The sequence below is a fragment of the Zalophus californianus genome, chromosome 14 (assembly GCF_009762305.2).
Source record: "Zalophus californianus isolate mZalCal1 chromosome 14, mZalCal1.pri.v2, whole genome shotgun sequence".
NCBI lineage: Eukaryota > Metazoa > Chordata > Mammalia > Carnivora > Otariidae > Zalophus > Zalophus californianus.
In genome coordinates, this window is record NC_045608.1 from 47,542,422 (window position 1) to 47,556,031 (window position 13,610).

At 41.2% G+C, this 13,610-nt stretch overlaps 1 protein-coding gene across 5 annotated transcripts in view; it reads right to left on the reverse strand.

Moving 5' to 3' along the window:
• ZNF521 (zinc finger protein 521) overlaps positions 1–13,610 on the reverse strand; it is a 273,167-nt gene that overhangs the window by 15,712 nt on the left and 243,845 nt on the right. For all 5 annotated transcript variants that reach the window (XM_027577283.2, XM_027577278.2, XM_027577279.2 and 2 more), the window contains one exon: positions 11,141–11,256. In XM_027577283.2, the coding sequence (XP_027433084.1) occupies positions 11,141–11,256 (116 nt within the window). The remainder of the gene's footprint in view (positions 1–11,140; positions 11,257–13,610) is intronic.

Sequence of the window (13,610 nt, forward strand, 5' to 3'; positions counted from 1 at the left end):
TCACTTCAGTGCCAGTCTGCGGGAGATTGCTTTCCACAGGACCCCCGCTGATGGAGGCCTAGGGGAAGAGGCCCAGGAGTTATTCAATCAGCCCGAGACTCTGGGGCGGCTGGGGGTCCTTTGAGGGCTGATTATAAAGCTGCCCTCCTGTTGCCTGCCTCGGAACAGAATGAAATGAGCAGCCTCTTGCTGAGCAGATTCTGCAAGAAGGAATTTCACCTGTCATGGAGTTTGTCAGAATTTCAGGATTTATCTTGGTGCAAAATTAATAAAATACCAACCAGGATTTCAGGCTGACTACTCAGCTGTGTCATCTCAAAGTGATCTTTCACCCAGGAAAACCTGGACAGTGAGTACAGCCATTCTTGCCCTACTTTCCCTTTGGAGGGTGAGCGAGGCGATGTAATACCACCCAGACATCAGGATGAGATTTTTGAACCAATTACACACAAGGCTGAATTACGTGTGGGTGCTACTGTCTTAATGTGTGACCTCTCACCTCGCCGCTGTGGTTCTAAAGCCTCTTTGGAATAAGCCCGAGTCTGAAGCATAAAAAGGCCATTTCTGCAGTTTATAACACAGTAGGTCCCCTATGGCGTCACATCTGTTAAATGCATACACTGGTATTTCAGGCCTGAATTTGATTTATCTTTTAAAAAAGAGTACTAACAACAGACTGTGTTAAGAGCCACAGACTGTGAAACATTACAAATTAATCTTGGGGCGGCCGGGAACGAGGAGGCGCGGTTTCATCGTTTGTGTGAACACGCATGCTCTTGTGTCCCGTCACCCTCAGGGCTCCCTGTGGGGGTGTGGGTGTGGGGTGTGGTGGGGGAGGGCCCCGGAGGGGATGGGGCAGGCAGAGGACAAACCTGTCTGCCTGCTCTGGGGCTCTGGGCTGTAGCCAGTTCGGGCGTTTGGCATCTCTGCCCATTCTGCTGCAGAAGGTGGCTCGTACCACACAAATCACGAGAGTCACCACAAGTGAGGTTCTGCGAAGCCCTGGGTTTGATCATTTTGAGCTGAGGCTTGTGGAGCCCCGGGGCAATTAGCTTTGGTCCTCAGGGTTGGTGGCATCCCATCACAGATGGGGCAGGGTGTGGGGACTGGCTTGGCGCTCACGCCACGGGCTGGCCTGAGCCACTGGACAGAGGGCACAAACATTTCTCAGATTTGACTCTGGACTCTGGACTCAGGTTCGGAACAGGCATAACTCCAATCACAACAGCCACCTTGTCTTGCATCCCTGGCCCCCCACCACGCTCAGACCATGGGTGCCTCTTACTAATTGGTGGTTGGCAGCACATCCCCGGCTCACAGAGTCTGCCACTGGTTTAAGGCAATTGCTGCCTCCTTGTCCATTTTCCGATGGACATTTTCTAAACAAGACATTAAACAACACTGTAATGCGTTCCTTCCAACTCTTCTCCTAGTTAAATGGCCGTCCCGTTTCAGAGAGCCACCTTTCCGAAGCAGTAGTGGCCCGATAATACCAAGAGATCTCAGGAAAGAGTGAGAAAGGGAGAGGGAAAGCTTGCAAGTGAAGGCACAGATGGTGGGCGGGGACGCAGGGTGCTCAGCAGGCTTCAGTGGAGATGCATTAACTCCACAGAGGGATGAGGGCTGCCCACTAGTTCCATCATGAATTATAACTGAGTATGGGAGTGAGGTCTTAGTGCCTGGCTCACAGCAAATAGACTGTTCTATTTTCCTGCCCAATCACCTTTCACCCTTAGAAACTCAAAGCACAGCAAAGCACACTGCTGATATTTAATGGTATCCCCATAGCCTTTTATGTGTCTAGAAGGCACACAAACTTAGCAGATGTGCCCAGTGGTGTAAGTCAGATAATTATAAAATTAAGTTTTGGCAATGTCAAAAAGGAAACCTTTTACAGGCGATTGGGGTTTCCAGTGAGAGGTGGTCTTCTGTCAGCTGGGGGGACCGAATCAAAGCAGGAGGGGCCGTGAAAGATAGATGCCCGCCTCCCAGCCACGCTGGGTACCGGGGAAGAGCCTCCCTTTTGCGCACTTTTCTCCTCCTTTTACGGGAACGCAGTTCCTGCCCAGTTGGTTAGTTCTCCTACTCGCTCATTCAATGAAGTTATCAATGAAGGAGGCCTGTTATTTTAGGCAGTTTAAAATTTCACCGCTTTTAAAGGACTCGTTTACCCTGCCTTTCACTCCCGCTTAAAGCCTTGGAGTTGCTGTTCTAAATGACAGCACCGCGAGTGAATACTGCTTTTAAGCACTATTCATCTCGCCCGCCACATCTCGGGCTTTTACAGAACACTGCTCTCTCTCCAATAAGGGGAACTTACTCTTTCATAGCTGCAGGGCAGAGCCTGTTCCAAGCTGTAGATTCGCTGCAAATATAACAATAAAGGATACAAATGTGAATTCCTCTTAAAATACACGCTTGGCTCTGAAGCTGCCTTGCCTTAGCAAACTCGATCAAGAGCAGCCTATCAATCTTTCTCCAAATGCACAGCAACAGCTCATTTCACGCGGCTGTCCGATGGATCGCCACATCGATGGATCAGAAGGCGCTGGCATGAATTCTTTGCTCATTTCAAGGGATTTATAGTTGAAGTCCATGACTACCATCTCTCTTTCTCTAATTGTCACAACAGTTGGATATGGAGGTGGTGTTTTCCAATAGTCGGGTAAAAGTTGGTAAACACAAAGGGTCTATTCTTGGCATTTTGTCTCTGCTAACGTGAGGAAGCTGATCCATGTGTGGAGCAAACGTCTAAAATAGGAACATATGTGGGAGTTTAACGTGCCTCTCTGGACTGCAGAATGTTCTAGAAATTGGGATTTCCAGATCTCTCCAAAGGATCTGAGTACAGACGTGGCCAGATAGAGCTCTGTCTTTACAGGACAATCATGCCCGCAGTTTCTCGTTCCCTAAAGAAGGCAGATCTTCTGGCGCCGTGGCAGCAGGCTGTCTTGGCGACATAGAAGGTGGTGGGGCCAGCTAGAGCCCAGCCAAAGCAGAATGTGGCAGAGGTGATGAACATTTCCAGGGGGTGGGGAGGGAGGGGGCTGTGAGGGGGGCTGTGAGGGGGCTGTGGAACTGGCCACAGTGCTCTTCAGTACACCCTAGCTGGATGCTCCATAAAGTCGCACTGATGGCAGTTCGGAGATGGCCATCTGTCGTCAACTCTGGGCCAGACAAAAAAATAATGTAATGGCAGATCGCTAACAACAGGGCTGTTGGAGGAGGGAATGAGTCCTAGAACGAGGAGGTGGTGCTCCATCTTTTAATAGCGAAAACCAGCCATCGATATGAACATCAAGAAATTAATGGATGGAGAATTTTAAAAAACTGAGCTGGGGTGTTGTAGAAACAATTCAGATGTAAATAAAGTGGTTTTAGCTTATTGCAATCACCTCTGCTGCCCTTCCTTCAGTCATATTAACCACTTGGTTCTTGAAAATTTGACTAGCAGGACACATGGTGAAGCAGTGAGGGCCAAATTTAGTAAAAGGTGAGCCCACGTCGTGCCTCCAAGCATGCACACACGGATTAGGCATTTATTGGTACAAAACGGGTAATTGAAAATGCATTTACTCATTTAGTCCAAATGAGATCATTGTGACAATCACGCTTATCTATCTTTCTGGATGCTTAATTTCTAGACGCAGGCTTAGAAAAAAGCAAAATAAAGCTACCTCATCTTTAGATGCGCTGTGAATGTTATAAAATTTTAAACTCCCTTCTTTCCTCAAGAAAAACCTTAGTTTTGTGCTACTGCATAGATGTTAGGAAGGGGGGGTAAAGGGGGAGAGAGAGAGGATGAGTGAATGAAAAACAGTCAAACTGAGGTTAGCCATGTTCTATTTCTTTGTCCTATATGATTAACTTTCTGCCTTCAATGGTAAGGCCAATCAATCCTGATTGAATTATCCAATATTAACAGCTGAAAGTGATCAAAAGTAATGGTGAAAACATAGCACCAATCAATAAATCAATGCAAATGATTCAGTTCCTGGAGATTCGATCAAATAAAAGAGATAGATCAATTTAACCACTGAGCAAATTAAGTGGAAGTTGGTGGAGCACCAATTTACTTCAAAAGCCCCGCAGGCCCACAAAGCAGAGAAATGAGGTGGTGGAGAAAGGGACCAGTTCCAGACCCACATGCTCACTTGACACAATTTATACTCCTGAGATCCCTGAAGCTATTTGATGTGTTTAGGGGCTGCGATTTCAGCCCCAAGAACAAGAGATACGGAGGTCCGAAGGATTGGAGGAAATGGGAGAGCCCAGGAAGAGACAGGAAGTACGCCCCCCACACTGTGCTCCCAGACCATCACTACGGAACCCAGCGATGGCAGGCCCAGACAGGGCAATCTGGGGTTCCAATCTGGGGTTCCCCAAGGAAGACCACATGATAAGAGGCAAAGCAGGACAGGGTTTTTGGGTCTTACAATTGGAGTGCGGATAATGAAAGAAATTTCAAACTCCATTAGAAATAAAAATAAAATAAAATAAGATAATTGAAAAATACACAAAAGTTGTGAGGAGTATCAGAAGCAAAATAGTTTAAGGGCACTTCTAGCTTTAAAGGCACAATTTTCCATTCCTCAAGTTTACAAAAGATCGGCCTGACTCAGAGAAAAATATGACAGCAAACCAAAACAAACCTTTCCCCAACTCACCCCCAGATCCCACCTTGTCTCTGATGGAGGGGCAAGATAAAGCTTTTTCTTTTGGTCACCTATCCTTAATTTAGGGTGTGTGGAGAGAAGGGGCAGGTTGTTTTGAAATACATTTCTGAAAGCAAATATAAATGTTTTGTTTTATGGTTATATGCTAGAAAGAAAAAAGGAAAGAAAAAAGCCCAAGACTCTTTAATCCCTTGAAAAAGATGAATGTTTAAAAATAAGAATTTTAACCTGGATACCAATTAACATGAAACCATGTCAAGGTATGATTAATTGGGAAATTATTCCAGTAGAACTAGAGCAGAGAGCTAAGGAAAATTCTGACGTGTCTGAGATAGAGATTTCATTTCTGAGTAATGATGACTCTTGACTTTGTTTACTTAGGTCAGCACTAGGGAGCAGGGAGAGGGTCAGGGAGCCAATGTTCACCCAATGCCTGTTTTGCTCTACATTCTGCACTGAGTGCTCAGTATGAGCTCCTCTGCTGCCCTCTCTCACCAGGATCCTGGGAGTTAGGCAGGAGGCCTTGTTGTTTCCCACATGCCCATTTTACAGATGGCAACACTGAAGCACACAGTTGATAGCTTGTAAGTGGCAGTGACCAAAATCAAACTCTGGTGCGTCTTCTCTGCAACTGACGCCATTTCCCTTGTACTAAGCTGCCTATAGAGAGTTGAAAGCGAATTAAAACAAATGAAAAAACCCATAGAAACTATTTTTTTAAACTACTAACCGTTTGAGACTTTATGGGTGGCTAACTCTCCCATAATCACAGATATCAGAAACACATCCATCCTTCAGAACTGGCTTGAATGCGTCCCACATGATGTCTTTCTTGAGTCTCCCAGCTGGAGAATAAGCATCCTCTCTTGGAATACTTATAGCAGTTTATTACATATTAGCTCATAGAATGGCTAATGATATGCATGTCTTATCTTTTCTAGTAGACTAAATATGATCTATTTCTAATTATTTTTGACATGTCATAGAGTGATTGGGATCATGGTCAGTTTAAAATGATGAAGTTACATTTTTATAAGTATTTTAATTAATAAATATATTTCCTTAATTAATAATGGCACGAGGACAATAGATGTAAATAGCGTAGCCCTTGTGATTTTGACTATTAACAAGGACTCCTAAATGTCTCATCATGTATTAGTTAATAACTGGAGACAGAAATTGTATTAAATTTATTAAAAGGCTAGTTGAGGGAAGGAGCTAAGTTAGCCGGTGACCCGGTGACCGGCTCAGCAGCGACATTTCCATGCTGTATTGTCTTATAGGGCCCATCCTACGCGCACTGCTTCATTTTTCTTTCAGAAGTACGATCATAAGACCTGAGCACCAGTTAAGCTGTGGTGTGAAAAAGATGCATCAAGATCATGTGATTTGGTGGGAAAGTGATTTGAGAAAAGAAAAATAGCTGAAGAGACAATTGCCTATTTAAACGGAAGTGATAGCGGAAAGAAAATCATGGTGTATCCTTCGGAATGTCAGATGATTACTGCATTTTGAGTGCGGAAAACACTGCATTCATGAGCTAATGAACGGGAAGGGCTGCGTATCACAATAAGTTTTTGTTTTTGTTTTTTTTTTTAGATTTTATTTCTTTATTTGACAGAAGAGAGACACAGCGAGAGAGGGAACACAAGCAGGGGGAGTGGGAGAGGGAGAAGCAGGCCTCCCGCCGAGCAGGGAGCCCAATGCAGGGCTCGATCCCAGGACCCTGGGATCACGACCCGAGCCGAAGGCAGACGCTCAGCAACTGAGCCACCCAGGCACCCCTCACAATAAGCTTTGATTCAAAAGGAATTCAAATACCAGAATCTCAGAGCCTGAAGTTCATGGAGGCCAATCCCCCCCTCCCTCCTGCTGGAATTCCCTCTATGTTCATTACATTCATAACATGGTGCCGGATGGAACTTTCTATGAAGACACATCAGCAGAGGATGATTGGATCACTGCCTTTGAATTGTAGCTTTTCTAGAGGCACCAATTAAACAGTAATTACTATATTGAAAGAAAGTGGCCTATTCAGCAGCATTTTTAACAAACACACTACTTGCTCACACCTGTATAAACCACTTTGGATACAAATATGCATTGTGGGATATTATTCTTGGACCACACCATCCATCTCTCAAAGCAGCTTCCCTAAGTTCGGCAGAAAAAGTTTTGAGGTCTATTAGGAAAACATGTGAAACATTCAACATATTCACTTGCTTTTAAAATAACAAAATGTTCATTTAGTTCAAATAATGCACTTTGATTCCAAAGCACATCTTCCCTACTAGCATGCTAGGTGGACATATATTAGAATTCCTTGCACAAATGAGGGAAAACTCTACCAAAAGAAAAAGACTATATCTTGCCAATAATTATACATTATCTATCTCTAAACTGTAATTTAGAACTTTTGGTCAGAAAGGGTTAGGGGTCATGTGAAGAACATAGCTTCCACACTGGCTAAAGGTGTGTCCTAGATTGAGTATTCCATAGAAACAGAGGTTTTTGTCTTGTTTAATTCTAAAAGGAGTTGGGGTCTGTGATGTCCAAAAGACGATGTCTGAGTCCTTGGTCTCCTGAAGATGAACAGTATATAATGAGGAATTATCTGAGTTCAGACTGGTATTGTAGGCAATAGCAATGAAAAGAACATACACACTCGTGTGTGTGTGTTGGGTATATAATTTTATACCCAAAAAAGCACTTCTAATCACAAAAAAATGCTTTCACATTTTTAACTGGGCATAAGCAGTGAGAAAAATGTAAATTACTTATGGTCATGAAATCATTTGTGCGCCATTAAAAGATATACCATCATTATATTATGAGGTGATTTTGAAATGCTCATCCTAGATTTACCCTAGTCTTCTCACCCTGATAGAAGAGTCAAATAACTATACGCTTTCAGGGGTGCCTGGGTGGTTCAGGGGTGCCTGGGTGGCTCAGTTGGTTAAGCATCTGCCTTCAGCTCAGGTTATGATCCCAGGGTCCTGGGATGGAGCCCTGTGTCAGGCTCCCTGCTCAGTGGGGAGTCTGCTTCTCCCTCTCCCTCTGCCTCCCACCTCTCTACCTCGCTCATACTCTCTCTCTCTCAAATAAATAAATAAAATCTTTAAAAAAAAAAAGCTATATGCTTTCAATCTCTAATAGGATTTCAGTTCTTGAACATTTAGTTTTATAATCTCTTACGAAAAGTCCTCCTTTCTGAACTTCAGTGGCATAAAAAAGTAGATGAATATGAGTTCAAGTGGTATGTATAATGTGTATCAGTTTTAAAATTTGCATTTATTTCCCATACCAAAGCACGAACCAAAGTGGGCTGATAAAATGGCTTCATTTTTCATTTTTCTACTCCTACGATTTTGGTTACCAATTTAATTTTCTACTGTTACCTTAATTTCAGTTGATTTCCTCCCCTCATTCTAGAAATTAACAAAACTATTATGGTTTTTGTACAGTTATCATACCCACTTTTTATGTAGGAAATAAATCAATCTTTAAAAATTACATTAATTCCATCCTCTGAGCACAGGTGTAAAGGTAATTTGGGTAATGAAAGCAAATGTATAGGACTGTGAACCCCTGAGGGTAAAGCATAAAAATCGAAACACTCTCAAAACTAGAAAAAGTAAAGTTAACTCTGATCCATTTTTCTTAATGTATTGAAACAAAAGCCACAATCGCTTTTCGGCCTTTTGGCTAAGATTAAGTGAAACCAAGAGCTACTGCTACTACTGGAGATTTTAGAAAATAGACCTATATAGATATGCCAATGACTGTGGTATTCGCTTTCTAAAAATTATCACATACTAACTATAAAAACTGTTCTATCTAAGGGATGATGCATATACTGAGCTTGAGTATTCATATCAAGACCAAAAATGTAGGGCACTTGGGTGGCTTAGTTGGTTGAACGTCCAACTCTTGATTTTGGCTCAGGGTCGTGAGATTGAGCCCCGCACTCAGCAGGGAGTCTGCTTGAGATTCTCTCTCTTCCTCTCCCTCTGCTCCACCTCCCCCAAAAAAGACCAAATATGTGTGATTCTGAGTTACGGGATTAGAAAAGGAGTGCTCACAGCTTTGGATTATGGACTAAGTCTTACTGTGGCCCAGATCATAATCTGAATGAATGAGTCAAGAATGATTTGAGACATGTTTGACCTTCTAAGATCTTAAAGAGTCAGAAAGAGTTGTGTTTTGTATTGTATCTTATAAACAACAGTCCTCAAAGTGTGGCTCAGGGACCTCTGGAGTCTCCTAGATCCTCTCAGGGGGTCTGTTATGTCAAGATTATTTTCATAATAGCATTAAGACATTATTTGCCCTTTACACTCTCATTATCTCATGAGTGCACAGCAGAATTTTCTAGAGGCTATTTGACAAGTGATGACATCATCTCTCTGATAGCCAGTAGAATCTTATGTGTGTATATTCTTGTGTTTAAAACATCTTTCAATTTTGATTTCTAATATGGAAATATCAATGGACAATAACCCACATAAATCAAAGCCCTTTGTGGTCATCAATCGTTTTAAGTGTAAAGGCATCCTGAGATCAAAGATTTTGAAAACCACAGGTCTATACTAATTGTAGAAAAGAATGAATCTGTACATTCCATGAAACCCTGAAATACACTATAAAAGAAACCTGGAGTCCTGAAGGATGTGTTTAACTGCTTAGTTTTGTCTGTACTACCATGGGCTACAGGCTTACTATGGCCATAGTGTTGGGTTCTTTTAATGAAAGACATTGAATTCTTACCACCAGGTTAGCTGTATTAGAAATCTACTAATACAGTATAAAGGTGCAATTTTGTTGCAAACTTTTTCAAGAACATTAGATAGAAGTCAGTCTCTATAGAATCTCTACAACTTTGATTTTAACCTATTATTAATTCTGCTCCACAGCTTACATGCTAATTAAGTATCACTAGGTGTATCGGCCATATCCTTTACAGACTCATAAAAACCCAAATGACCTATCTTTTGATACATATTGTAATAAGAATATATTTTCAAACAGAAATTTAGGTTATATTAAGAAGATACACTTTTCGACAATAGTCTAACTTGGTCGATCTTCTATATTCAATTCCCAGATGTGACAGAGTAGAAATCTATTTAGAAGTGATAAAAAGTAAGACAGCAACTTTAATTTCAGTCCACTGACACCATTGTGACAATGAAATGGGCTCACCCATTCTTTCAAATATTTTTTATTTCACCTCCTTAATTTGCTATTTGTTTACTTATAGAATGATAACAGATAATAAACTGTAAATTCCTCATTTTGACACATAATTCACATAAATCTGGCTTCCCCAGAGCCCAAGGAGGTACAAAGCTGTCCCAGGGTCCACAGTGTAAGATGAGAAACTAAGGAGGGGTGGGGCTCTGAGTTCCTGCTTCATCCAGATCTGGTTGAAGCAAATCAATGCAAAAAATTACTCCTTTCCCCCTTTTGGGCTAAATGACTTTATTGTTAATCATGATGCTCATAATAATAAAATAAGTTTGTGTTCGAATCCATTCTCCTCTAAGGGCTCCAACAAAATTTAGCAAAAACATGTTACTCATATAATTTCATTAGAAAAATGAGGGTAGGTATTATGCCCATTTTTCAGATGAAGTAACAGAAAAAACAAAACAAGAGTTAATTCTCCTTTTACAATAAATAACATTTCTAGGGTAGCATCCAGGTCTCTAACCCATATTTTAACTACCAGTCTATTGCCAAGAGTAATAAAACCAACCAAAATTTGTATTGTATTTTCTGGTTTGTACCTTAGATTCAGACCTATTCACTTCATTTTTACCCAACAGCAACCCCATAAGTGTTACGCTTGTCTATCATTTCTTCGTATCTGAGGTTCAGAGACATTAGGGACCCATGCAAAGTCACATATCTAGCAAGTGGACACTCAAGGCTAAACCTAATGTCTTTGGATGCCAACATTTTAACTAGGAGGCTGTTAGTGAGTAATAATTGTTCTAGTCCATTAAGTGGAAGAAACATACTAGACAAGAGTACAGCTTCTTTCTTCTCTTCCCTTCTCCCTTCCAATTTTGAGCCCCTCAGGACAACAATAACTTGGACATCCATCCAGCTTGGAGTCCAGTGGGAACAGAACATGAATAAAACAGCATTGGGGAGAATGGGCCATGACAGCGAGGTGAATGATCCCACAGTCCAATAAACCTGACCCCTAAGCCTATCACACTGGGTCAGAAGGTCCAATTACAGGTCTGTTCCAGTTCTTTTTATGACTGACAGCAGCCAGAGGCAAAATTACTTTGGTGTCTGTTAATCCAGCCTCTAATTTTCCCTTTGCCCCAATACACACAGAGCATCCTGGTGGCCCAGGGTGAGTGATACTGTGAATCCAGAGTTAAAGTGCCCTTGTTGCCTAGAAGAAGAGCAACTGAGTTCAGTCCCGGTTCTCCTCATGGGGACATTACCTGCAGCTCTGTTTGGAAGAAAAACTTCTGTGGACATTGTGTGCAGTCATAGATCTTGTCTTCTTGTCCATGGGCAGAGAAAATATGCTGCTGCAACTTGTTTGCTTGAACAAACACTGAAATGATAAAAGGATGGTGAACTTTGGGTTATTTTCTTTCTGCAATGCCCTCAGTCGATGACTCCCCGTGAAGAGCCCCAGACTGAGCAACCTCAATGGCACACCTTCTGGGTGTGACCACTGCCAGGTCCTGGGGAGGGCCGAGTCACACCTGCTTGTGGTTGGGTCGCTGGCTTTTGTGAAAGTGCACTCTACCAAGTGCCTAATTCAACCCAAACAGCTCCAAAGTAAAGGTTTATCGAGGCCCCGCTCCCTATAAATCTTAAAAATAAAGCTGAAAACTGTCAAATGCACAACACGGTCTGAACAGAAATGACTCTTATTTCTCAGCAACCCACAGGTTAAGAAATCACAGATGCCAAAACCCTGTTTATTGTATTTGCCTAAAGTTATAGCTAGCAAACAGTTCTCTATTTAAATGTGTTAATGCTAAAAATTATATCCCACAGCTACTCTGGGGCACTGTCTATAAATGTGAAACAGAACTGCAGGTAAATTCTCTTTGGATACTTTAAGATCAACTCAGCCTACACACTGAATGCAAGGGTTTCAATAATATAAACATGTTCAATTTTAATGACTACAAAACAAGGCCCTAAGACTGTGTAACAGTTTACCTAGGAGACATACTATTAATAATTAAATTGTATATGCCAGAGGCAGTGTTTGGGTTGGCAGAACTGACTTCTGATGGATGCCTGGTGCACTGTGACCTAAAAAAGTTTGTATCTACAATATTAATCTGTATAGGCAGGGAAAGGATTTATTAAAGATGTTGGCATTTGACTTTGACTCCACTCTAATCATTAAAATTATTCTAATTGCCCGCCAACCTAAAATATTAGAATATTGTTCTTGTGAGTCATACATTTTAATCACATTTCTCATTACCTTAAAAAACTACTCAGATTTCTTCTCTCCCACCTAACACACTTTATATTGGAAGTTTTTTTTTGTTTTTTTTTTTTTAATTGTTATTTCTAAAATTACTTCAAGATACACTAAAACAATTCAGGTCTGTCAGCACAGAAAATGCAGACTGCTCATGTTTAATGCATTTTTGTCTCTTACCTACATCAACAAAAAGAAATGGGGTTTTTATACAGATTTGCAACTAATCTCCATATAACTTAGCACATTTTATGAGGCTTCTGGCTACAACATCAAATAACTATTTTATTAGGGGTCTTAATCATGAGGCGATCTATGACCCAGTCCTCCTGATGAAGACTTATTATGAGCTTTTATAAAGAACTCAGACTCCTGACTCATGGTATCTTAAGATAAATACTATGTTATGGTAAAAATATAACAATATATATTTTTATCTTAACTACGGAGAACAAACTGCTGGTTACCAGAGGGGAGGGATGGTATGGTGGGGGAATGGGTACAATAGGTGATGGGGATGAAGGAGGGCACACGTTGTGATGAGCACTGGGTGATGTACGGAAGTGTATACTATATTGTACACCTGAAACTAATAGAATACTGTATATTAACTACCTGGAATTAAAGTAAAAACTTAAAAAACTAAACAAAAGAATTTTAAAAAGCAAGGCTTCCCCCTACCCCGAACCCAATACATATTTTTAAATACAAATTGAAACAATAAAACAAAACAAAACAAAACAAAAAACAGTTCCATGAGGGGTGGCTGATGAAATTACTGAACAAGAAGGAGCCTCACAGGCAAATGTTGAAGACAGAGCCATCACGACACTCAAGTTCTACTTGTGGTAACTGGGCAATGAACATGGCCCCTCTCCTATTTTGTCACAGGATAGAAATCTATAGGCTGAACACAGAGAAGGTTAATAATCAATGTCTGGAATCTCGCTGTGCAGACAAAGAAGCCAGTTTTGAGAGAAGGATATATTTTTGTTTTGTTTTGCTTTTTTTTTTTTAGAAATAAGAGGAAACATAGCCTTGAGGGGCTTGACCATCAAGTTCAAGACATATGCAAAATGATCACAAAGGATTTTCCAAAATACTTCCTCACTGTTGGGGGAGTACCAGAAACGTGTGTGATCATATTTCAACCCCTGTGGGGTTCAAATTATAGTTTCTGATTTACATTTTTTTTTTTGCCACTGCTGCTGAAGACTCTAGTGCTACAACATCCAATAAAAGTTTCTTCTCAAAAGTGTACATTTATAGCAACTTCTACTTTTAAAATCCAATTTCATAGGAAATAAACGCCTCATCTAATCTGTTTATCTAATCTGTTTTCTAGTTCAAAGAATTTCGGAAGGCTTTAATAATATCTTTTTTATTTCTTATGGGGACTGTTAGAAAATTCTCCGTGTTTCAATAACAGACATGGGCTGGGCAACATGACTGCATTCTAG